The following is a 27912-nucleotide window of genomic DNA, read 5'->3' as shown; positions in this document are numbered from 1 at the left end:
ATTGATTGGGTTAGAGTACATGTAGGTGGAACTGATTATAGGAGGAGCTACATGCCTATATAAGGGACCTACACTGTACGATCAGGGCTCAGACTTTGCTGTTTTTTGGTGACATTAGTCCCTCTGAGTCCCGGTCGGTGAATCGAATAAAGATCTCTTCCTTCCTGAAGAAACCTGTGTCCATCTCTCTGTGCTTGGCTTCCGTCAGTTTCTCGGGTATCATGACGTGTTTTATTGGGTTGTGTGTGTTAAAGCATTCTCCACTCTACTCTCTTAATGAGTGGTTGGGGTGTTTTGTGAACTTCCCAGGCGGTATTTGGCTTTTCAACAACTGGTATCGGTGCGTGACCAAACTGTCAGTGTACACACAAAGCCTCTACAGGAGTGTGTACACACAAAGCCTGGCAGGAGAGGGCACACACACACACACACACATAGCTTGTCAGGAGAAAGTGTACACACTCAGCCTGGCAAGAGACAAAACACACACAGCCTGGCAGGAGAGAGTGTACACATGGCAGTTTAGATAGGTTCTAGTCAATGTTATGGTTTAGTGTGTTTGAATTGAAAAATGAACTTAAAGTGTAAGAGAAAAAATATATATAGTTATTGTTTCATTTATTACGTTATGCTTTTTTTACCAGCATTTACTTTTTGCTTCTACAGATCGGAACTATGCCAGGTTGTTTTGTCCATACATGCCGTAACCACACAGCAAAGAAAAGCTTTAAGAAAGATGTCATGTTTCACTCGTTTCCATCCACTCCATCCAGAATTAAACAGTGGTTGCAACATATAGGGCAGCAACAATATATCCAACAGGAATTTGGAGACCTTGACTTGTTTGTAAAGAAAATTCTAGACAGGAAAGGCTGGTTACGTGTATGTTCTACCCATTTTGAACCAGAAAGTTATTCTTTATGTCAGGGTAAAAGAAAATTGCTAAAACCTAATGCCGTTCCCACAGTTTTCAAGAAACTCAATGCTGCAGGCATTGCGTACAACCCCAGTGTGACCTCACATCCCAGGTCAGCTAGCTTTAGCTTTGGGGACTATGTAGCAAATCAAACATCTAGGAGACATATGGTAATGGTCGATTCCAGCACATCAGCTGACATCACAGTATGTAAGGAAGACAAAGCTACTCAGTGTCCTGAGTTTGAGCTCAATGTTTATGGGGAACCATGGAAAATAAAAAATGATCACTTCTACAATGGTGAGGCTAAAGCTGACGAACCGTCCATTCCGATACCACCCTCTGAAGATAACTGCCACATCGCTGTATCATATTGGGTAGCTAATGCGAAGAGAGAGTGGGTACCAGTTCCTCAGGAATCAAGGCAAAACAATTCATTCCATTATGAGATCTCACAAAGTATAGGAACAAGAATTTGCCCGCACCAGGACACAGTAACCATACCCTTAGTCTCCAGTTGTAAAGACGCATTTCCTGATAGTTTACTGGAGCAGACAGGAGCAAGCTCCTTTACAGAATCTGTCTCTACTTTGCAACCTTCTAAACTATCCAGCATTAGTTACATCTCAGAGTGTGGATCAAATGTGGATATAAACACCTCCATGCCTAAAGATGTTTCAGAGAATGACATGACCCATGAACGTAAATTTTTTGTGTTTGAGTCCTGTCTGGATCTCTTGCTTGAAAATGTCACATGTAAGTATGGCAGGGGCTGTAATTCTCCTCTTGTTGACATTGAGAAACATGTTGATGGTACATAGCTCTCGGTGACCGGTATCTGTCAAAATGGTCACCGATTTCACCTATGGCACAATCAGCCTTCCAAGGGCAAAGTTGCTGTGGGAGATATCTTGAGTTAGGCTGCTGTTTTTTTTAGTGGTTTGAACTTTTGCAAAGTCAAGGAAATGTGCAAATTGTTAGGTTTACAGTTTATTTCGGAAAATACTTATTACAGATGTCAACACAAATAAATCTTTCCAACGTTTGATAGCCACTGGCAACAAGAACGCCTAAGAGTCAGTGAGGCATTCTTAGGGCTTCCAATTAGCCTTACTGGGGATGTACAGTGCCACAGTAAAGGGTTTGGTAGTAAGTATTGTATTTATACTTTTCATGAATCTGCTACAAAGAGAATTGTGGACTTCAAAATTGTTCAAGGGAAGCCAATCGGTTCTTCAGCATTGCTGGTGAAAAAAGCTTTTAGATTGTGCTTAAACAGTATATTACAAGATCAGTTTCAAGTGTCAACAATTAACACAGATGGACGATCAAGTCTAAAAAAAAATCATGCAGAAAAAGTACGCAAACATCACACACAAGAACACCATCTGGAACTGTGTAAAAATCCTGCATAAACGCCTCCTTGCTGCCAGTAAGCAGAAACACTGCTCTGGCATAGCGGATTGGATTCCTACGATTACAAATCATTTGTGGTGGTCTTACAAAACTAGCGAAGGAAAAGCAGAAATGCTACGTGAGAAATGGCAGTCTGTGCTCATGCATGTAACCGATCAGCACGAGTGGAGTAACGCAAAAATATATCATGCCTGCACACACCGGAAATATACAGAGCACGAACGAAGACTGCGGCCCTGGATTCTAACAGGCACGCCAGCCTACTTTGCGAGAAGTGGTCTTGTGTCCCCAGCTCTCTAGAAACTTGGAGAACCTCTCTCTGCTTATGTATTCAGGAGAAATAGACTTGTTTAACAGATATTGTTGGAAATACATGCCCGAGACAATGTATTTCAAAAGGGCTGGACTGGAAGCGCGTACCAAACTTGCAGCTATTCTATACAACGTAAATGTACATGGACGGTATACAGTGTCCCACTGTTTTAGACGGGGAAGAAATACTGTTGGTAAAATGAAGCTGAAGAAAAAAAGGAGAGTCGACAACGCTCATATCCTCTCAATGATAACTGATGTTCTAAAATCACCAACAACAATGGCTCAGGCCACCTTAAATTCAGTTGGACAATCTAAACGTAACACCTGCTAGTAACATGCAGTCGGGTACATTTCAGTTTTCAGACCGTTAGCTGGGTCAATATGAATAATGCCAGTTGTATGCTATGCCTTCTTTACTTACATTGAAATCAGGGTTGTACGACGTATCATTTTTGTTTCTTTTTTTGTTAGCTGGGTTTTATGTACATTTTTCATTTAATTTTCCCCAGCTCTAATTCTGTAACTTTGACCGATTTATTTACAGATCATTTTCCTAATTTTTTTTCTTTATAGTTCAATACTTCTTTGTATCTCTCTTCCTGTTACTATCACCCTAGTCTGATAAGTTTTCACCTTTTTTTCTTGTTTCACTGATCCCAGGGCTATACTAATTGCTCAACTATTGCTAAACCCTCAACTATTGTAGAACGCCAACATTTGTTGTTCTGTATGATTTGGGGTCTACTTTAACACATCCCTGTTTTACAAAATTCTAAACATGCTTCATGTTTAAATACTGTCTGTAATGAAAAGGGAAATCAGTAAAGTGTGAAATGTCTGAAATTCAAAATGGATTGTAAAGGTACCCTTTAAGCAAAATAACCACTACAGTCCAATGTAGTAGTTATGTTGCCTAGAATCTCTGTGGTCATCCCCCAGTTCTTTGTCAAATCTAGTGCAGTTGATGAAAAGCAGGTTTTCCGTGGCACTTAGCTGCTGCCCCTTCCTCAGCCGAATAAGTCCTGTCTGGCTTGTTGGAGTTACACTGTCTAGAAGTGTGACTTCCACATTATTAATGTTAATGCCGTCCAACTTGCATGGCATTAATAAACTGAGAACGACTGGAGGTGGGTTAGTGGTTTGACAAAGACCTATCAAGGCGAAAAGAAGCTGTGTTTTAGACAGTCATAAATACATTGCTTTTTCACCCAAGTCAAACAGCTAGACAATTTAAACTCATTGTCTACCGGACACGTGCCAATTAGCCCATTCTATGAAAAGGGTCACATTTCTATTAAATAATATACAAGACTGAGTTTTGAAATATGGTTGATATAAATGCATATTTGTTATTTGTATTTTTCTTCTTGTTAAAACTTAAAATATAATTTTGTTAAATGGAATAAAGGTTTTGTATAGTCTGTACACTTTGTGTCCCTGTCCCCCACAAGGTCCACGTGGGAGTGCCCCTTGCATGGGGACTTGCATAAAAGCCAGTGTGGCACCCATTAAAATCATTCCAGTTACACCCTTTATCTAGTTTCGGCCAATGTTTGGGTACTGGTCTACTTTACTGGAAGAATGTACTTGGGAGACTGTCATTTGTATGGAGAATCGTTCAACTCAACACCCAAACTGCGAGCTATAATCACTCAGGCAGTTCGGGAGGAAATAGACGAACGAGTAGCAGTTATACCAGATTTCGTTACACACACTGTACATGATAATGTGACATAACAATAATAGACACCCTTTTATCTACTTGAAGATAGCAAGGCAGGGTCTCTGCCGGCACAGTTCCACAGATGGAAGAAAACAGCTGATGTTTGAACTGTTAAGATCAGATTAATGGCTACGTAATATTATACAACATCAGAACTACAATAGAACAAAAAGAAAAAATCTTTACCAAGAAAGACTCGCAAGAAAGGTTCTTCAATTTCATGGTTTTATTATCATTGGTAGGAGACAGGATTATGACAGGTGCATAGTCTAAAAACACCCATTAAACAGGACGAGAAGGACAGTACACAGTAGTATCCAATGAATAAATTGTAACATTACAATATCATCAATACACTAATGCACATTCTAAGCATTTCTTCAACACTTATTATGCATCATTATCCTTATCGGTGTTTAAATTTGAACAGTTCACTTCAAATGAGCACACCAAGGGGTTTTGTTTTTACGGAAATTGTTGGCCCCTCCTTGTTAAAAACAAACAAATTTGTAATCCAGTGCCCAGACAGGCACTTTGCTGAGCCTGGACGAACCACTGTGAGATTATCCAGCATTATGATCTCTGGACTAAATTTATTCTTATGGCAATTTCCATGCTCCACAAAACCAATACTTGAAGCATTCACTCCAAATGTTATTCCATGAGAAGCACGAAGTCCGAAGTTGCTAAGGAAAATGTTGACACAAATATATAATGTAGAACAGTTAACTGTGTATTATTGGAAAATAAAGCCATGGAAGAGTTCTGGAAATGTCATGATAAACCACAAGGGCAAATGATTTATGAATGTCCCCCAAATTTTATTTTTCTCCTATTACATACTATACCACTATGTATCTCTTCTTTCACACAATACTTCATGACTAAGGTTAGTGTGCTAGTGTTAGAGCTAGGGTTCCTTTAATCTAAAAGGTGCAACAACAACAACAAAAATATCCAAAACACTAAATATGGGTCTTGTCCAGCCCAAAATTAGTGGGAGCCCTACAACTATTTCACACATTCAATAGTTTCACTTCTCTGATGTTCAATAAGATGTGTCCTTTGTGTAAAACATTTCCCACACTCAGAACAAGAAAATTATTTCTCACCTGAATGAATGGTCTGATGCCTAACAAGTCCCGAGTAACAGGTAAAACATTTTCCACATTCTGCACACAAGTATGGTTTCTCTCCTGTATGTATTCTCTTATGGTCATTGAGAGTTGACTTTTGAGTAAAACGTTTCTCACAGATGGCGCAAGAAAATGGCTTCTCTCCTGTGTGAATCCTCATATGCCTGACGAGCTTTGTGGAACGGGTAAAACTTTTTCCACATTCAGAACACATGTATCTTTTCTCTCCTGTATGACGTCTTTGATGTTCTGTCAGATAAGACTTTTGAGTAAAACATTTCCCACATTCAGAGCAGGAAAATTGTTTCTCTCCTGAGTGAATCCTCTGATGCCTTATAACCTCTGCTGAATGGGTAAAATGCTTCCCACATTCAGAACAGGAGTATGGTTTCTCTCCTGTGTGAATCCTCTGATGCCGGGAATGATGTGACTTTTGAGCAAAAGATTTCCCACATTCAGAGCAGGAGAATGGCTTCTCCCCTGTGTGAATCCTCTGATGCCTTACAACATCTGCTGAACGTGAAAAACATTTCCCACATTCAACACATGAATATGGTTTCTCTCCTGTATGAATTCTCATATGTTTACTGACTTGAGACTTTTGAGTAAAACATTTCCCGCATTCAGAGCAAGGAAATGGTTTTTCCCCTGTGTGAGTCCTCATATGTCTTACAACATCTGCAGAACGAGTAAAGCATTTCCCACACTCGACACATGAGAATGGTTTCTCCCCTGTGTGAATTCGCTGATGTTCCTTGAGCTGTGAATTTTGAGTAAAGCATTTCCCACATTCAGAGCAAGGAAACGGGCCCTTTTCAGTGTAAACAATTTGAGGCATAACAAGATTAGAGAACTGGGTAATTAGGTTTCCAAATTCAACACAGGAATACGGTTTCTCACCTGTATGAATTATTTGATCTGTAGTAAGAAATGACTTCAAAGCAAAATATTCCCCACGTTCAAGAAATGGGTATATTCTATCTTCTAATTTTCTATATATGGCTGTGTCTGGACAATTTTCTCCTTTCCATAACAAAGATTCATCCCCGATATGAGATGTACATACTGTCTGTATACATTCTTTGGTTGGATACATGACCCGATCTGTGGGATTTGCTTCTTGACAAGATACCGCTTCCTGTTCCAGATGATTCACAACCGCGCTTGGTCGCTCTTGTACTTCGCCCTGAGTCAAGTATTTTGTTCCGTCTATGCCTATTTTATCTCCGCTTGTGCAGTCTGGTAACATAAAAGGAGAATGAAATTAATCTTGGCAGCTCTTCTACTAGAAACAAATGAAAACGAGATTTGATCATTTAAACTAAAGTTTAAATTATCTATATTCAGGAGTTTACAAAGAGATCACTGTAAAAAGTACACCTATACTGCTTCCATAGTAATTAAGAGGCTATGTAACATACAGGTGCTGCTAATCAAATTCTCTTGATTAATTGATCATCAGCTGTTAACGGAACACTCCAGACCCGTGCTTTATGTGCCAAGAATGTGTCCTCTTTCTCATTTTACAAAAAGTGAAGATTTCAACAGAAGTCTGCACTTTTATAAATGAACCTTATTACACCACTGATCAGGTCACTTCCTGGTTCGGTTATCTCAGTGGAGCTAAACTCAAGAAGCAGCAATTGCCCAGAACACCTGCCTTGCAAAGATTGTAAAAGCTGCACTGGGAAGTCTGTGATTTGCCAGCCACAGTAAGTCTTGGCAGGATTAGAAGGTGAGGGCTCGCAAAAATATCAGATAAAAGATTTGCAGATTTACAAGCTGTTTTTAAGTATAACCCCACAATGAAGGAAATAAAATGCATATTTAAATTTATGCATGTTTTTGTTAGGAGTACATGTACTAAACAGAGATATATATTTCGTTTTTGTATTTGGGAAGTGGAGTGTCACTTTAAAAGAACTCTATAGAGTGAGAAACATAAAGGTGTATTCCTGACCCTATAGTGTTAAACGAACTATTTAAGCCCTTCAGTCCCCCATCAAACCCCTTAACGACCGATGACGGTTCAGGACCGTCATCAGAAACATCCCCTTGAGGACCGATGACGGTCCTGAACCGTCATAACGTCTTGGGGTACTTACCTGATCGCCGTCGGTCCCCCGGCGGCGATCAGCGCTCCTCCCGGACAGTCTCCCAGCGGCAGATCAGGAACCCGCGGTCACGTGACAGCTCGATCACATGGCCGCAATAGGTGCCTGTGTATCTGCCTGCAGGGGGACTGTCTGGGCAGACCGGCAGTCTCCCTGCAAGTGGAAAAATAAAGTAAAAAATAAAAATAAATTACATCTGTGTAAAAAATAATAATAATAATAATAATAATTATAATAATAATAATTATTATATATATGATATATATATGTATTATATCGATATATAATATATGTATATATATTAAATATATAATGTCATACTAAGTGTATTTTTACATTTATATTAATATAAAAATACACTATATATATATATATATATTGACTATATATATATATATATATATATATTATAAAATATAAATAATACGTATATAGAAATAAATTAAAAATGTAAAAATAATTTGTAATAATTGGAATTTTTTTTATATATAATGTAATTTTATTCTATCGGTATTTTGATATTAAGATATATATATTTATATCAAAATACACTTAGAATGTAATGATATATATATATCTATGTATAAAAAAAATCAAAATAATACAAAATATACATATGTCCATATACATAATTACATAAATATACACATAGACTTCAAATATATAAATATGTAAATATATTTAAATTCTACATGCATATTTATGTAATATTTTTACATAATTAAGTAATTTTATTGATTGCCGTTTGAGGGACATGCCTAAGAACCCAGGCCGAAAGTCCAGAGAATTTAATTTGCTAGCACTATATTTAACCCTGTAACTTTCTATGACACCCTAAAACCTGTACATGGGGGGGTACTGTTTTACCCGAGAGACTTCGCTGAACACAAAAATTAGTCTTTAAAAACAGTAAAACATATTACAGCGATGATATGGTCAGTGAAAGTGAAGTGTTTTGCATTTGCACAAACGGCACTTTCCCTGATGATATTATTGCTGTGATAGGTTTTACTGTTCTGAAACACTATTATTTGTGTTCAGCAAAGTCTCCTGAGTATAACAGTACCCCACATGTAGAGGTTTAATAGTGCTTTTGAAAGTTACATTGTCAAATATAAGGCTTAATTTTTTTCATTGAAATTTGTCAGATTGGTAATGTTGCCTTTGAGAGTGTATGGTCAGGCCCGGCGCCACCTGTAAGGTGACCTAGGCAGTCGCCTAGGGCGCACCTTAGCAGGGGGCGCCGGATCCCTGTGTCCGGAGTCCCCGCTGTGGCTCCTCATGCTGCTCCGCCTGAGCGCTTTAGCAAGCCCCAGGCGGCGCAGTATTGCTGTGTGGAGGGCGGCCGGGTTTAAATGACCGTCAGGAGGGAGGCGCAGATCGCTCCCTCCTGCTGGTCTCTTAATGTAGCGTGGCCGGGCGGCGCGGAACGCGGGACAGGAACCTCTGTTTCCTGTACCCGTCCGCCGGCGGAATGACAGGAAATGCTCACTGAGTGAGCACTTCCCTTCAGTCCGCCGGCGGCCGGGTACAGGAAACAGAAGTTCCTGTCCCGCGTTCCGCGCCGCCCAGCCACGCTACATAGGCAGATAGGAGGGTAAGGACCATTGGGGGGTGTAAGGCCCATGAAGGGAGGGGGGTGTAAGGACCATGAGGGGAGGTGGGGTGTAAGGACCATGAGGGGAGGTGGGGTGTAAGGACCATGAGGGGAGGTGGGGTGTAAGGACCATGAAGGGAGGTGGGGTGTAAGGACCATGAAGGGAGGTGGGGTGTAAGGACCATGAAGGGAGGTGGGGTGTAAGGACCATGAAGGGAGGTGGGGTGTAAGGACCATGAAGGGAGGTGGGGTGTAAGGACCATGAAGGGAGGTGGGGTGTAAGGACCATGAAGGGAGGTGGGGTGTAAGGACCATGAAGGGAGGTGGGGTGTAAGGACCATGAAGGGAGGTGGGGTGTAAGGACCATGAAGGGAGGTGGGGTGTAAGGACCATGAAGGGAGGTGGGGTGTAAGGACCATGAAGGGAGGTGGGGTGTAAGGACCATGAAGGGAGGTGGGGTGTAAGGACCATGAAGGGAGGTGGGGTGTAAGGACCATGAAGGGAGGTGGGGTGTAAGGACCATGAAGGGAGGTGGGGTGTAAGGACCATGAAGGGAGGTGGGGTGTAAGGACCATGAAGGGAGGTGGGGTGTAAGGACCATGAAGGGAGGTGGGGTGTAAGGACCATGAAGGGAGGTGGGGTGTAAGGACCATGAAGGGAGGTGGGGTGTAAGGACCATGAAGGGAGGTGGGGTGTAAGGACCATGAAGGGAGGTGGGGTGTAAGGACCATGAAGGGAGGTGGGGTGTAAGGACCATGAAGGGAGGTGGGGTGTAAGGACCATGAAGGGAGGTGGGGTGTAAGGACCATGAAGGGAGGTGGGGTGTAAGGACCATGAAGGGAGGTGGGGTGTAAGGACCATGAAGGGAGGTGGGGTGTAAGGACCATGAAGGGAGGTGGGGTGTAAGGACCATGAAGGGAGGTGGGGTGTAAGGACCATGAAGGGAGGTGGGGTGTAAGGACCATGAAGGGAGGTGGGGTGTAAGGACCATGAAGGGAGGTGGGGTGTAAGGACCATGAAGGGAGGTGGGGTGTAAGGACCATGAAGGGAGGTGGGGTGTAAGGACCATGAAGGGAGGTGGGGTGTAAGGACCATGAAGGGAGGTGGGGTGTAAGGACCATGAAGGGAGGTGGGGTGTAAGGACCATGAAGGGAGGTGGGGTGTAAGGACCATGAAGGGAGGTGGGGTGTAAGGACCATGAAGGGAGGTGGGGTGTAAGGACCATGAAGGGAGGTGGGGTGTAAGGACCATGAAGGGAGGTGGGGTGTAAGGACCATGAAGGGAGGTGGGGTGTAAGGACCATGAAGGGAGGTGGGGTGTAAGGACCATGAAGGGAGGTGGGGTGTAAGGACCATGAAGGGAGGTGGGGTGTAAGGACCATGAAGGGAGGTGGGGTGTAAGGACCATGAAGGGAGGTGGGGTGTAAGGACCATGAAGGGAGGTGGGGTGTAAGGACCATGAAGGGAGGTGGGGTGTAAGGACCATGAAGGGAGGTGGGGTGTAAGGACCATGAGGGGAGGTGGGGTGTAAGGACCATGAGGGGAGGTGGGGTGTAAGGACCATGAGGGGAGGTGGGGTGTAAGGACCATGAGGGGAGGTGGGGTGTAAGGACCATGAGGGGAGGGGGGGTGTAAGGACCATGAGGGGAGGGGGGATAAGGACCATGAGGGGAGGGGGGATAAGGATCATGAGGTGAGGGGGGATAAGGATCATGAGGGGAGGGGGGGTAAGGACCACCAGGGGAGAGGGGAGTAAGGACCACTAGTGGAGGGGGGGGGGGAGTAAGGTCCACTAGTGGAGGGGGGGGGAGTAAGGACCACTAGGGGAGGGGGGGAGTAAGGACCACTAGGGGAGGGGGGGAGTAAGGACCACTAGGGGAGGGGGGGAGTAAGGACCACTAGGGGAGGGGGGGAGTAAGGACCACTAGGGGAGGGGAAGGGGGGGGGAGTAAGGAGCACTAAGGGGTTTGGGAGAGGGAGGACCACTAAGGGGGTGAAGGACCACCAAAGGGGGGGTAGGGAGGGAGGACCACTAAGGAGAGGGGAGGAGGGTAAAGACCACTAAGGTGGGGGGGGAGTGAGAAGACCACCAATGGGGACTGCAGAGGGACAGGGGGCCAAGGGAGAGCACTAAGGGACAGAAGGGGAGAACACGGAGGGACAGGAGGGAAGGGGAAATCAATAACTGACAGGAGGGGAGAGCACTATGAAATTTTAAAAAAATAAATAAAGAGCTACTCCCCTCTCAGTCCCTATCCTACCCCACAAACCCTCTCTTTTACACTACACACATACATAATGCATCCCCCCCCCACACACAAAAACATACAATGCATTCCAACTCACACACAGACACACCTGAAACACACAATGCATCCCTTGCGTTCACACAAACAGTCACTCTCTTACACACAGAAACAAAATGCATCTCTTACACAATCAATGCACCCCCTTACAGACACATACACTACATTCCATAAGAATACACACACTGCAACCAGTCTACAAGAACACATAAAACATCCCCTACACACATACACTCCACTTCCTGTGAGAGAACTCATGGGTGGGCCATGTAGGTATTTATGGGTGGGCATTGTAGGCATACTCACGGTCAAGCCCTGGGGGCCCAGACCTTGAGCTGTGTAATGGGCCCTGTTCGTTAATTGTTGTCTCCAGAGAGCCTCTTCTACACCAGACCTGTGGAGCCAGACTGAGCCCATCATCAGCCTCTTGTCCTCATCTGGTGGTAAGTAGGCAATCCAATATATTATTAGTGGCACTAATCTCTAATTTACCTCACATTAAATGGATACTATAGTCACCAGGAGCACTACAGCATAATGTAGTGATTCTGGTGTCTATAGCCTGTGCCTGTAGGCTTTTTAATGTAAACAGTGTTTTCAGATAAAAGACACTTTGTGAAGACTGACGTTGGCCCATATGGCAGAGCATATGGGCGGGCATTGTGATGTCACATGGTGGGCAGGACGGCAAATTTTGTTTTGCCTAGGACGGCAAAAATCCTTGCACCGGCCCTGCGTATGGTAGCCCAGGAATGAGAATTACCCTCACGATGGCATACCATTTGCAAAAGAAGACAACCCAAAGTATTGCAAATGGGGTATGTTCAGCCTTTTTTAGTAGCCACTTAGTCACAAACACTGGCTACTAAAAAAGACTGGCCATACCCCATATTAAATACCCTGGGTTGTCTACTTTACAAAAAAATATGTACATGTGGGGTGTGATTCTGGGATTTATGACAGATAACAGTGTTACAATGTCACTACTGATAAATGTAAAAAAAATATATATATGGGGGCCTGACCAGCATGGCGGACGGTCGCAACTAGCAGGAGCTCCCTAGCTAAAAACTTGTTCAAGCAACATACCGAGACTCCTGCCGCTCACATCATAACCCACAAACGGACTTAGTTGTCACAGACGGCGGCCAGAGTATCCCGGTTCCGGAAACCGAGATGCCGACCACTAAACAGCCTGCAGAGCGGTTGCGGCCTAGAGGGTACCCCGGGCGGGAGACACGGCTGGTCATCCGTCCCCTGAGTCTCACTCCAGCAGGTCCACACGTAATCCCGTCCCCCCCCCCCCCCCCCCAGGGCCGGGGGGGACATCCCGGTCCACACTCCACTGCCTACGGAGTGGAAAAGCCATGGCAAACCACACAGCGAAACCGAGAACGGTACCCCGATACACAAGATGGCGGACACACTCCCCTGTCGCAGCAGAACAAAGCAAGAAATCTCGCACTGCAGACCGGAGGCCCAGGAGAGCCTAGAGGCAAAGCTTGACGCTATTCTGGGGGCTTTCTGGGCTAAGTTGGCAGCAAGAGTGGCAAACCCCAAACGACACCCTCAAGCGAATATCCAGAGGCAGGAGGCACAAAATGGCCGCAGACTGAAAAGCAGCACCATACTGCGTCCAGCACCAGCCACAAAGGGCATTAGACTCCCTGGGCAGGGAGTCATAAACAGACCGACTCCCAGACAGCGCCCGCACAAACGGAGCAAATTACCTCAAAGGAGCAGAAGACACCGAGGGGGCCTACAACAACCCAGCGCCCACTACACAAAGCGCTCACGAGCTCAAGCCGGCCCGCTACCCACAACAAGACACATGAAGAGCAGCCCTGGTGATGACCGCAAAGAGTACTTTGCGACAAGGCAGAAACTAAGCAGGAGAATCCCACAAGTACCCGCTGCACCAGGGATAACCCTGTACCGACCGCACGACCCAGCTATCCGACCCCAATGGCACCCGTTTGAGAGCGGCACCAAAAAGAGGCATAAAGCATGGAGGAGCCTGCAGCAAGAGAAGCAGATCCCGAAAGATGCCGCGTCTGCGGTCGGGAAGAACATACACTTTGATGAGACAAGGCAGAGTGGCAGCTGTCCCTCACTGCAGCCTGACAGATCTAGGTGCACGGGACCCACCGAGACCCCGTCCACAGGCATCGGATGAACACGTTCCAGCGCAAAACAACCATCCCCTGCAGCATGGACTCTAAAATCATAATATTACATCATTACTGCAGGGTGAGGTCAGCTGTAACCTTGACGCAGCTACTGCTATCAGGTACCTCAAAACCTATGGTGTCCGGGACTTTACCTCTGGCATAGTGCCGATCTACCAAGCGAAGTTCCAGCTAAGTACTCACCCCCTCCTTTTATTTTTCATGCCTGCCGCCCGCTTGCCCTGTCCCCAATGCCCTTTCCCAGGCTCCTAAGCGCTGGCATCAGATGACACCAGCCTGTAAGATGCACTTGTCCCTCCTAACATGCCTCACCTTCTCACTATTTATCCCTCCTAACATTATAATCTACAATGAGCACTGTCGGCTTATACCACATATTAGGGGACTTAAACCTGTTTATAATATGTTTTAAGCTTGAATATGATATGCAAAACGAAGTCTCCCTCGCCGACACTGAATACATACTTGACATGTTAGGGAATTTAAGCCTGTGTATAATTTGTTCTTATAAGCGCATGTATGTTCAGAAGCAACCTGTTATCAGTTTAATTTGTTTGTTTTTGTTAATAGCTAGCAACAGCTGAAACAGTCCATGTATAACTGCATAATGTAGAACCTGCCTTTTGACTCTCACAGTTAAGCATTTAATTTGTCCAGCGCATATTGTAACGTTAACACGCATGTAAAACATCCACTCAATGTTCCTTTGGCCTGTTGGCGCAAATTTGGGCTTCCTACGTGACCCACGTATGCTCACTAATGCACTACTAGGTTATGCTACCTGAGTTAATCATTACCTAACGTGGTTTAGCGTTGTATGTTAACCAATTTGCTCTCTTCATTTATAAGCAAAATATACTAACTTGTCCGCACAGCCACCATTAGATGCATGTAGTGACATTTGAGTAATATTAGTTTAACTTAATACCGTTCCAACGACTGGTTTCATGTTCTGGCTGTCTAGACACACGGCACATCAGGCTAACATATTGCAGCCACTCTGGCTTAACTAACCAAGCATTGTAGCATTTTGTGTACCTAACTAGCTTGGACGTAGGCTAAGTCTTTTTTTGCTAACTCTTATTTGCTACGGTTTTGCTTATGTTCAAACTCATACTTTTTCGCTTATAAAAAAAAAAAAAAAGAGGCATTACTAATCTGGAAATGTGACACATTACTGTTGTATCAATCCAACGCTGTACCCCATTCGAACATTTTCCCTGTTTTCTCTTCTGTACCCTATCTCATATGCCTTCAATAAAAAACAGATTGATAAAAAAAAAATACATATATATATATATATATATATATATATATATATATAAATAAATAAAAAGATCAATTTCCTACTTGTACTTATAGCCCTATAACTTGCAAAAAAAAAAAAATAAGCAATAAAGCATGTAAACACTGGGTGTTTTTAAACTTAAGGACAACATTTTGAATCTATTTAGCAGTTTTTTTCATTAGCTTTTGTAGATAATTAAAAGATTTTTCAAGTAAAAGTCCAAAAACTTTTTTTTTTTTTAAATTTTCACCATATTTTATTTTATTTTTTTAAGTAAAATATATGACATGATACAAATAATGGTATGTATAGAAAGCCCTTCTTGTCCTGAAAAACCGTAAATGAGAGAGCAGAAAATTACAGCTAAACACAAACACCACAAAAGTGTTAAAACCGCTCTGGTCCTTAACGTACAACATCGCAAAAACAGGCCGGTCCTTAAGGGGTTTGTGACAAACTGCCATTTGCCACTGGGCATTGGAGAGGACTGATCGCTAGCCTCCTACCCTGCGACTATGGTCCTGGGATGTATTGCCCTTTAAGAACTGCATTTGGGCATAATTGATTTTTATAATGCTGTTCCTAGCCCTTTAAATACTTTGGAGCAGTGTTACAACTTTTAAACTGGCACTTCGGATGCAGTCGAAGTGCCGAAGTCGTCGAAGTGGCTGCCATTCGACAAACGAACACGTGGCGGCGGCCATTTTAACTTATTCGAATGCGGTCAGCGGTGTGTGCAGCCATATCTATGGAACTGTTTGCGGCTACCCAATTGCACGAACACCGCTGACCCGTACCTTCTTCCACACTGCGGCTGGAGACTAAGTCCCGTTCGAATGGGACTTAGTCGTTTTCACGGTGTAAAATAGACCGACCGCACAGCCCAAATCCATGGAACTGTTTTGGGCATGAAAATGTGCTTGCGGTCGGTCATAAAGGACTTATACCTATCTCCCGAACGTATTCGAATGATTTTTGGGTATGTTTGTATTTGGAATGTGCTGATTAATAATATGTAACTGTTATTAATATTGGATGTATGGTTTTATAGAGTTATGAAAGTTGGGTAAGAAGTATGTTTAAACTGTACGTATAATTGGGTTACCTCTCAGGCTAAGGGGAGGGAATCTGTGGGATGTAACCATTGTGTGATTGGGTAATGCATAATTGTATGTGGGCGTCTCCCTTGCAGGGGAGAATTGCATAAAAGCAGAGTGTGTGCCATTAAACCGGAGTTCTTCTTGACCCTCAACACGTAGTCTTGTCTCGTGATTGGAGGGGACAGCTATATTCACACTGGGGATTGCTATGCGCTGCATACTCCCTTGAGCTTTAATCACTTAGCTCTTTTGAGAGCTTATTCCTGATACGCTCTCCTGGAGGAGAGGTCTTCCCCACACGGTCCTGGAGGATAGAAGCTGATTCCAGGGTGGACGGAAGACAGCTACGGCGGTTGTGGAGTTCAGTGCAGTGCTTGTGGTCCTCGGCGCAAGCTAGGAAGCGTCCATTAACGGAAGGAGTCCGTTACAGGGTTAAAAAGGTATTTTATTTACCTTTGTTTCAGCACAGCACAGGTCTTCAGGTGCCTGCTCCACCTCCTTGGCTGACATCAGAATTGATGCTGAACTAGCCACTCAGTAACTCATCATAGAGATGCATTGAATCAATGAATCTCTATGGGGAAAGTTCAGCTGCACATTGTTGAGAACAGGAAGCACCTCTAATTACCACTAGAGGTGTTCCTAGGCAGTAATGTAAACACCGGGTTGTCTCTGAAAAGTAAGTGTTTATATGAAAATGGCTGCAGGGACTGACTATACTCACTAGAACAACTGCATTAAGCTAAAGTTGTTCTGGTGACTATAGTGTCCCTTTAAAATGAGACAATTTCTTTCTCCATTTTATTTTCATTTTTCGTGCAGACCTATTTCACAAACTTATAAGCCTATAGGTGTTGATCCAAAGGGAGATTTAAGTAATTTGGATAAATCTGTATGCCACCTATGTTCAGTTCTGTATATGCCCTGGCTGCTCCAAGAATGACCTGGATCGTGATGCCAATTGCTTAAAGGGACACTATAGTTACAAGAAAAACTAAAGTTTATTGCATTTGTTCTGGTGAGTATAATCATTCCATTCTGTTTTTTACTGTAAACAAGGTCTTTTTTAGAGAAAATGCAGTGTTTACATTACAGCCTAGTGATAACTCCACTGGCCACTCACCAGAAGGCTGCTAGAGGTGTTTCCTGGGGCAGTGCTGCAGAGTAAGCAGCACTGCCAGTGTCTCCACCCTCTGCATGCAGACACTGAACTTTCCTCATAGAAATGCATTGATTCAATGCATCTCTGAGGAGATGCTGATTGGCCAGGGCTGTGTTTGACTTGTGCTGGCTCTGCCCCGATCTGCCTCCTTGACAGTCTCAGCCAATTCTATGGGGAAGCATTGTGATTGGCTCAGACCACCAGTTCTGATTATGTGAGCAGACAGCAGGCAGGTCAGAGGCAGACAAGGGCAGAGCCAGCAGCTGCTGACTTGAATACAAGTAAGCTTTTACTATACTTAGGGAGGCAAGAGGGGGCCAGATGGAAGTTTTAACACTATAGGGTCAGGAATACAGGTTTGTGTTCCTGGCCCTATAGTGTTCCTTTAAAATGTAATCTACATTTAAAAGAAAACATAGCAGCACATAAAAAAGGAAGAGAATTAAAACAAGTTATAAGCGATTTTCAATGTTCTAATCAATTGTGTGATTTCCAGAGAAGTTACAGTTCCCCTTTAAGGACTACATGATGTTTCACACAGTTTTAGTACAGGTAGAGCTATATTTCGCAGCTGGGGAGATCCAGGTATCAATGGATACTTAGAACTCTCCACTGTGGACATATTTATTGTCCAGATGCTGACCAACTCTAAATGCTGCTTTCACAGTGAGAAAAATAATAGCCTATTGAAATAAGTATAGTTATAGGACCTCTGAAGACAAGACACATGAGCGATTAATTGGAGATCCTCTGTGTCTCAACTGACCTCCCAAGCCAATAGTTCCATTCATGGCTTCATGAATGGAGTGATATAGTTGACATTGAATGTGCACAGAAAGTAGTGAAGAAACCTGTCAGGGAAGAAGAAGACTTGTATGGTAGAATCCAAGGTTATCTAATGAAAACCACAGCCATAATTTAGTAGAGAATAACAGTGCATATATTTTAAGTGGACGTTTCAAGATGAACTTTATTATTCATCAGGAACGTCTAGAAAAAAAATGAAAGGAACATTTAATATGGCTTCCAAACAAAATGTAGTTCCCTAATGTAAGTATTTATTACTCACCACTGCTAATATTTATAGAACAGTCTGACTCCTTAAGCTGCTGGGGTCTCCTCGCATATGGTTCTTCTCCTTGCACAATAATCGATACAATTGGGGGAATCGCATTAATCCATCCTGTTTGTTTATAAGATTTACAGGAAATTTTTTAATCACCCCAAACCACAATGCATTCTAAAATATCTTGACATTTCCAAAACCTAGGCTATAATAGTAACAGAACACCAAACACAAGTGTGTGTTTCAATAGCCTGTCTTGTATCAAACAGGAGTGTCTGTTCTTCTATTAAAAAATTATTTCTGATGAATGCAGTCACCCAGAACCCTGTGGCACCCAGTAAGTGTCCACATACACATCTGTGCTTTTTCAATCAGTTTAATTTGCTCACCAAGGGACCACAGGGTCAGGTAATTCTCCATCATCACATCCATGTAAAGCTCTTTATCATCTTCTGTTAAACAGCCCCATTCATCCTCCGAGAAGTAAATGGCGACTTCATCAAACTCACATTGTCCCTAAATAAAAAATATTTTTAGTGTTTTCTATAGGCAAAAATCCTCAAATAACGAGTGACCTCCTCAATATATTTATACATAATCGTATAATGTGTAATTCGTTTTTGAGCAAAGTTGGTTAAGGTGTGCAGAAACCAATGTACGGGTAGGCCTGTAATAAAAGAGGGCCCACCATGGAGAAAAGTGTGTAGCGGACCCCGGGTAACCTGACTGGTTACCTCCGCTATTTCCTTCCCTCAGCCACTCTGGAAACACTTAACCCCTTAAGGACACATGACATGTCATGATTCCCTTTTATTCCAGAAGTTTGGTCCTTAAGGGGTTAAAGTACAAGGACACCCATTCCCCTCAATAACTGGACGAGACACAGCTCTGGGAGTACAACACGATTTTATTATACCACACATGGCTTTTATGCATAACCCCTTGCAAGGGATCTCCCACACAGACACACAAGGGTTTCTATCCCAGGATCCCCTGTACCTGGGAGCCCGGGCGCAGGAAAAGGGACCTAGTCTCTTTGTCTCCCAGGTACAGAAAGTTCGCCCCACATACAAAGGGTCTTCAATACCAAACGACAGGGGGTCTTCATTCCAGGATCCTCTGTGCATGGGAGCCTGGGTGCGGGACAGGGACCTAGTCTCTTTGTCTCCCAGGCACAGAAAGCCCGCCAAACTTGCCAGTGCCCAAAAAGTTTCCCCACCAACCTTATGAACCCCCACACCGTACATTTCCCCAACCGGTCTCCGTTCGTGAGGCTTTTGTGCGAACCCCAGGCAAGGGAAGCATCTCCTTTCAGGATACAAATGCTCCCCCTGGTTGGCATTTGTCTATACGAAATGGCGGCCACCCAGGGGAGCACTCAATTACTTCCCTTGCGGTTTTGCACTTATGTTACGGGTGTAAACGTTCTAATTAATTGGGGTGAACATTCTAATGGGGCACCGGGGTGGTCCCAGTTCCGGAGACGAATGGGTTATGTTCGTATGGACGCTCTCGAACGGGAGAATAAGGCACAGCACACAAAATACAGGGAAAAACATACGAATAAGCAGTGGTTCTGCTACATAGCTCCCCCATAACCACAAACCGGCATACAGTCTGATCCCAATGGATCACTTCTCCAGTTCTGTCTGTCTCAACAACCCGTCAGCATTCCAGTTTGGCTTACCGGGTCTGTAATGAATAGGGAAGTTGTATGGTTGTAGTGCCAGGCTCCAACATAACAGCCTGGCACGGTCTCCCGCGACCTGGTAAAGCAAGACCAACGAGTAGTGATCTGTGAGTAATGTGAATTGTTGTCCATAAAATGTAAAACTGTAGTTTTTTTTGAATGCCCACACCACCGCCAGAAATTCCTTCTCGATGGCGGTGTAGCTCACCTCCCGAGGCAGTAGTTTGCAGCTGAGGTAAGCTACTGGGTGTTCTCTGACCTGGCTCAGCACCGCTACTAATCCAAACATAGAAGCATCTGTGTGGATGAGAAAATGTTTATTCGGATTAGGAGCAGCCAGGACAGGGGCATTTTTCAGGGTGTTCTTAAAGGCTTGGAACGCCTGCTCACACTCCGGGGCCCGGTTTACGTGCCTGGGCCAGTTCTTTTTGGTCAGGTCGGTGAGGTGCTTAGCTAGAGCTAGAGGGACAAACTTCCAACAGTAGCCAGCAGTCCCTCGGAAAGCCATCACTTGGGTCTTAGTGCGGGGACGGGGCCAGTGAGCTACTGCCTCAACCTTGGCTTGCTTGGGCTTCTGCTTCCCATACCCTACTCTGTGCCTCATGTACTGCATTTCTAAATGGCAGTTACTAGTGGCCACCCTATCTCTACACTTCTGGAGGGTAGGGTCGGAGACTACTTTTCCAAACTTGGCAGGGGTATCCCAGGGCAAGGGGAAGGTTACGAGTGCCTACCTGAGCCTTGCAGTGTGAGCCGTCCTGGGTGGTGCGGGCTTGGCGTCGGGTCATCACCGGGTATGCCTCCTCGGGGTCATCGGTGGGCACATACATAGAGGCTAGCTGGCCCAGGTTGTTACCCAGCAGCACATCTGCTGGTAGGTGGTTCATGAGCCCGATCTCCACTACCTTGTTTCCAGTGCCCTAGTCAAGATAAACCTGGGCAGTGAGCAGGCGGTGCACGGCTCCCCCTGCTACCAGGACAGCAACTGTTCCACCGGTCTTTTCCGCCTCTGTGACCAGATGGTGCTGCACTAGGTTCAGGTTGCCCGGTTCGGTGCCCTCTGGGTGGATATGGGAGCCTGTGGATTTCTGAGTAGGGGATCTGCAGCTGGAGCGACCTGTGGTGTAGGGCGCATAGAGGGTCTGTAGCGCAGCGATGGGGTTGTCGGCCACGTGCTCATATGCCCGCTGCGCTGCTTCAGTCAGGGTTTTGGGGTGCCGGTCCCTCACCCACTTCTGCACCTCGGGGGAGAGCCCGTTATAAAACTGCTCCAGCAGGAACAATTGAAGAATTTCCTCGGGGGACTTGGCGTGCTGGGAATGCATCCAGTTCTGGGCTGCTCGAGTCATGCGACAAGCCCACTCTGCGTCAGAATCCGTGTCCTCTTTTTTCGACTCCCGAGTCTCCATAAGTCTCCAGGGTGACAGCATATCGGGCCAGCAGGACCGCTTTCACAAAGGCATAATTCCTCAGCTCGCTCTCTGGCACGGCTCTGTAGGCATCGTCAGCCTTACCGGTTGATTTCCCAGTGAGCAGGGGGACCCGATCGGAGGGGGGAACGTCATGTAAAGTACAGAGCCGTTCAAAGTCCTGTAAGAAATCATCAATGTCCTCTGTTTTGGTAAACGTTTTAAAACGCAATGGCACTTTAGGCTTCTGTTCGGGAGGTGCAGAACTCGCTGGAGGCACCTCCGCTGCCCAGTTCTGCTGGGCAAGTAGATAGGTCTGGACCTTCGAGATGGTCCTGGCTATGATCTCTTGCGAGGGTCTCTCTTCATAATACGCCAGGCATATCCTCATTTCCCTCACAAAATCAGTCTCGTTGTCCGCCGGTACAGCGAGCTCCACGCTGGGCTGTACACTCCATGAGTGCGTCAATTAGGTCTGCCTTTGGAGAGTTACCAGTGTAGCGGAACTGCCACCTGTTCATGAATTGCCTTTCTTTATATTATGTGTGTTTCCCCATCCTTTTGTTTATTGTGCCCTCTCTCCGTCGAGAGGTCTTCCAAGAAGGGAATTCATTCACCTCCCGAACGGGGACCACCCCAATACCTCATTTAGAATGTTTGGTTAGAACGTTCACACCTCGTTACATAAGTGTCAAACCGCAAAGGGAACCAATTAATGAGTGCTTCCTTGGGTGGCCGCCATTCGTACAGTCGAATGCCAGCCAGGGGGAGGATTTGTATATTGTTTCCCGACTTGCTTCTCTCCCGAATGAGGACCTCTCCGGTGCTTTATTAGAATGTTCACACCAATTGATCAGAACATTGACACTCGCAACATGTGTGAAATCGCAAGGGAAGTTTTTAAGGAGTGCTCTTCTGGGTGGCCGCCATTTTGTATAGACGAACGCTGCCCAGGGGGAGCATTGGTATCCTGAAAGGAGATGCTTCCCTTGCAAGGTTCACCCAAGGACCTCGCAAGCGGGGACAGGGCAAAGAAAGGTAGCGCTGCAAGGGTTCCTGGGGTTGGTGTGGACACTTCTGGGGCACAGGCTTGCCTGAGGGCAAACACCAGTTCTTTTCCCGCGGGTTAGCTTTTCTGTGCCTGGGAGACAAAGGCACAGTCCCTTTTTCCCGCTCCTAAACTCCCAGGCACAGAGAGAAGAAGACCCCTGGCTGTTGGTGTGAAGAATCCTGTAGATTTAGTGGCAGGCTTTGGGAACAAAGGGAACAGCCCCAAAAATTAAGCACGCCTAACTAGCCAGTGCCCCAAAAGTGTCCCCACCAACCTTATGAAACCCCACACCATACATTTTCCTGACTGGTCTCCGTTCGTGAGGCTCTTGTGCGAACGGTCTCCATTCGGGATACGAATGCTCCCCCTGGTTGGCATTCGTCTATATGAAATGGCAGCCACCCAGGGGAGCACTCATTAATTACTTCCCTTGCGGTTACGCACTTATGTTACGGGTGTGAACATTCTAACTAATTGGGGAGAACATTCTAATGGGGCCCCGGGGTGGTCCAGGTTCGGGAGACGAATGGGTTTTGTTCACTCTCGAACGGTAGAATAAGGCGCATCACACAAAATACAAAGGAAAACACACGAATAAGCAGCGGTTCTGCTACATAGTGTGACAAGTAATGCATGAGGCGCGAGGTGGGTGGGATGTCCTGAATTGGAATGACCCAGGTAAGAGGGAGAGTGGGGTTTATATAGATCCATACTCCTCCCACAAATACAGGCCTTGGCCTTAATACATATATAAGATGCCAAAATACCGGAGTATTGCAGTATGCAGTGATACCTTTTTTATTGGACTAACATTATTTCAAAGAGAAGCTTTTGAGAGTTTTCTGCTCTTCATCAGGTCTAAAGCAATACTGATCACTCTGTTAGAGTTTAACACTTAAAACAACTGATGTTAGAGAAGGGGAGGGAGGGGGTTAGTGGGGTGTCATAAATAGCCGAAGATGTGCCTGAAAGTGAAAGCTGCAGATTGGATGAGAATATCCAAAAAAAGTAAATAAATGTATACATTTTTTCTGGCTATTCTCAGCCAACCTGTACCTTTCACTTTTAAGCACATCTTCTGCCATTTAGGACACCCCACTTACCCTCCGCCCTCCCCTTCTTTAAGTTGTTTCAAGTGTTAAACTCTATCATACGCTTTGCTAGTATGTATTCAGAATTCTATCCCCTGACGAAGGTGCACTATCCAGGCACCGAAACGCGCGTCGGGTTCTTTTCTTTCGTTCCACTTATTTCTCACAGGGCACTATCACTATGTGCAGGTAACCAACACTCTAAGTATGGTTCTGCACTTTAGCACTATGTAAGTTTTTTCTTATTCTTCTTTCCTCCTTTCCAGTCCTACTTTTCACACTATTTAAGGATATTCTGACGTTTAAGCGCCAGCAACAATAAGGATTGAAAAATCCAAGGTCATTGGAAAAAAAAAAATCCAGTCCCTTGCAGCACAGAATACTAGCCTCTGTATATGTTCTGTCTAGTTACTGTTTTCTCAAAGTATCAATCTTCATACAATGTATTAACATTGTTTCTCATTATCTATCTTATAAACACGTTTTAGTTGGTCTAGCCAGTTTATAATGCAGGGAATCTCCTCATTTCTACAGAGCTGCTGTTTAGACTCAGTACCTATCCTTTTACAGTGGTTTGACACTGTTCATTATTATCCAACATATATACACTTTTCTCAGAGCATCTAGTTAGTTTACTACGTAGGATAGCTCCTTATTTTAAAAGAGCTACATTGACTACCTATTAGGTATATGGATATTTGATATAGTAGGACTGTCACTTGTGATTCGTTTTGAGTATTTTTAATTCAGACGTTGACCTACCTTATAGACAATAAAGCCAGGTGTCTGCTGAACTACACCCACGGACCAGTGATCCAGGAGGGTAGCCTAGAGGCTTGAACTGTATTATTGTAGTTGTATTGTCCCAGGCATGTTAGAGGGGGTACACGCTATGTACTTTTTGGTATTGCAATATTTTTAATTTACAGACTTACCCTATGACATTATAGTTCCAGATTATACTCATACTTCTGGATCTCTGTATCCATTAGTTAGAGTTGTAATTCTTGTTATTTCATATTTAGGGGTTAAGCCCCAGGACACCTCTGGAGTGTCCGACAAGGTGTGTTCTCTCTCCACAGGTTGTTAGGTTAACCCTCTCTTCCGAGGCTTACCATCACTTGGAGTTTATTTATATCTTTTGTGTATTCAGTATTCATTGGGGTGGAGGAGGCCTCCTCCGACAAGCAGGCCCAATCCATTGCGGAGCTCCAACTAGAGGTGCAGGCACTCAAGATGCCGCAAGCCCAAATTGAACAACGTTTTGCAGCACTTGAGGATCAAAGGCGGCACAATAACGTGAAAGTCAGAGGCATCACGTAGGATATTCCAACAAAATAACTCCTGCACCTGATGAGGAGAATTATCTGAGTCCTTTTGGCCACTAAGCAGGCCGGAAATACAAACATAGAAGCTGTCTTCAGTGTCCCTTAGCCCCGGAGGGCTCAAGCTCTGTCTCCTAGAGACCTTGTGATGAGGTTCTGTACCTTTGCTGATAAAGCAGCGGTCCTAACTGCTCTCAAAGGAAACACCATACAAATTTGAAAAAATTAATCTCCTTTTATGCCAACCTGTCAGGGTAAACTCTACAGTGGATTGATCACTGCAACCCTTTACGACCCTACTCAGGGAAAACAACATAGGCTATTAATGGCGCTTGCCACGGACATTACAAGTCCTGCACAACAATACAGTTCACTCCATTGTGGACCTGAGGGGAGTTGCTGCGATACTGTAACTGCTTGGCTTGCCAGGGGACTCTCTAGCGCTTAATAAAAATCCAGGCAACAAACTTACCAAGCACTGATGGGATCCAGCAAAGATCACACCATTTGTGCCTCAAAAAGGAAAGCCTGACGCATATATAAGATTGCCACCAACTGAACTGTGGAAATCTCAGCCCCAAAGTGTCCTCTACAACCATAAAGACTTCTACCACTGGCGGTTCAAAGTTGGTTAACATTTTAGTTTTGGATCCTTACCTTTATTTTTTCTCTGAAGAAAGACCTAAGACACACCTGAGGGCACTAGCCACCCTAAACCACTGAACCGTCAGCCTACTGTTGACTGATTTTCTTCCATGGGGACAATGTCCAATAGCGGTTCGAAGTAGACTCACTTGTATATGTTATTTGAGATGGGAACTTAAATTGTAACCTTATAGGTTGAGTCAACTCCTTCCCCCCTGGAGATGTGCATATGACCAAGCTGATACCTGCAGTCATGAGCCACCACGTTTAATCAAGCTGCCTTTCAGCCAGACAGCGGGTGTTTCTGCCACATCGATGCCATCTTAACAAGCCCAGTGTTGTTAACATTCATACGTCTTCCCACACCTAACATTACCCTTCTTGTGTAATTGCCTTTATAAAATCACTGTATAATAACTCATCTTTACGTGTGTTAGATCTACTTTTACTAGATCCCAATGGACAGAGTAGAGGACAAGTATGGTTCATAGAGGTCTCCCATTTAGACCTGACACACCTCAAAGCTTACCAGATGGCCAGGTCAAGAACAAGTCTCAAATAAATGGTAACAAGCGGTTAGGATATTTATCATAAGTTTATAGATTTTATTCCTAGAAAATCCTCTGATGACTTTACATTCCAAGTTCTGGATTTAAATCTCCTGATGATCAGTCTTTGAAAAAAAGTTTAAAAAAAACAGCCATTAGCCAGTTTCAACCTTACCTTTCCATTGAACTGGGAATCCATCTTCAAGGTGTGCCTGAACATCTTCACCATCGCCTGTATCATCAACTTGCTTAGAATACACAGTTCACATGATTAAGTGGACATCTAAAATCCAGCATTGTGGGCTTTATGAAAATATTTGACAATGATGAAAAAAACCAGGTTCCTGTAACAGGGGCATATATAACATTTTGTAGTCATTAACTTATATGGAGCCAATTAGTTTCAATAAGTACATTGAGGGACAAGCCATATAGACGGCCAGAGACAAACTGAAACAGAAGAATATGAAAGACCTGTGTTACACACATTTCAGGATCATTTATCAAAAAAAAAAAAGTTATATCACTTTATTTGAAGCCTACACATTTACTAGTCTGCATCTCACAGGAGGTGTGTAATTTAGGGGTTGGCAACATATGGCATTCCAGAAGTTATGGACTTCTCCTCCCTTGATGCTTTGCTAGCATTTTGGCCATAAAAGCGTAATAGGAGATGCTCATACACTAATTACTTTCCAAAATATTATGTGTGCAGCTTGTCATACAGCGATTACATCACAGAATATTATGTGTGCAGCTTGTCATACAGCGATTACATCACAGAATATCATGTGTGCAGCTTGTCATACAGCGATTACATCACAGAATATCATGTGTGCAGCTTGTCATACAGCGATTACATCACAGAATATCATGTGTGCAGCTTGTCATACAGCGATTACATCACAGAATATCATGTGTGCAGCTTGTCATACAGCGATTACATCACAGAATATCATGTGTGCAGCTTGTCATACAGCGATTACATCACAGAATATTATGTGTGCAGCTTATCATACAGCGATTACATCACAGAATATTATGTGTGCAGCTTGTCATACAGCGATTACATCACAGAATATTATGTGTGCAGCTTGTCATACAGCGATTACATCACAGAATATTATGTGTGCAGCTTGTCATACAGCGATTACATCACAGAATATTATGTGTGCAGCTTGTCATACAGCGATTACATCACAGAATATTATGTGTGCAGCTTGTCATACAGCGATTACATCACAGAATATCATGTGTGCAGCTTGTCATACAGCGATTACATCACAGAATATCATGTGTGCAGCTTGTCATACAGCGATTACATCACAGAATATCATGTGTGCAGCTTGTCATACAGCGATTACATCACAGAATATTATGTGTGCAGCTTGTCATACAGCGATTACATCACAGAATATTATGTGTGCAGCTTGTCATACAGCGATTACATCACAGAATATTATGTGTGCAGCTTGTCATACAGCGATTACATCACAGAATATCATGTGTGCAGCTTGTCATACAGAGATTACATCACAGAATATTATGTGTGCAGCTTGTCATACAGCGATTACATTACAGAATATCATGTGTGCAGCTTGTCATACAGCGATTACATTACAGAATATCATGTGTGCAGCTTGTCATACAGCGATTACATTACAGAATATCATGTGTGCAGCTTGTCATACAGCGATTACATTACAGAATATCATGTGTGCAGCTTGTCATACAGCGATTACATCACAGAATATCATGTGTGCAGCTTGTCATACAGCGATTACATTACAGAATATCATGTGTGCAGCTTGTCATACAGCGATTAC

At 44.1% G+C, this 27912-nt stretch overlaps 1 protein-coding gene and 1 pseudogene across 1 annotated transcript; one reads left to right on the top strand and one right to left on the bottom strand.

Annotated features, from left to right (window-relative positions):
* Window positions 1-669: 669 nt before the first annotated feature.
* On the top strand, window positions 670-3951 carry LOC134574584 (uncharacterized). The gene has a single exon (XM_063433712.1). It carries the CDS (start codon window positions 676-678, stop codon window positions 1735-1737), a length of 1062 nt encoding a protein of 353 aa, XP_063289782.1. The 5' UTR covers window positions 670-675; the 3' UTR covers window positions 1738-3951.
* A 648-nt stretch (window positions 3952-4599) lies between these two features.
* Window positions 4600-26417, bottom strand: LOC134574567 (zinc finger protein OZF-like; annotated as a pseudogene).
* Between the last annotated feature and the right edge of the window lie 1495 nt (window positions 26418-27912).

Source organism: Pelobates fuscus, chromosome 10 (assembly GCF_036172605.1).
Source record: "Pelobates fuscus isolate aPelFus1 chromosome 10, aPelFus1.pri, whole genome shotgun sequence".
Taxonomy (NCBI): Eukaryota; Metazoa; Chordata; class Amphibia; order Anura; family Pelobatidae; genus Pelobates; species Pelobates fuscus.
This window is presented reverse-complemented; position numbering and strand designations above follow the sequence as displayed.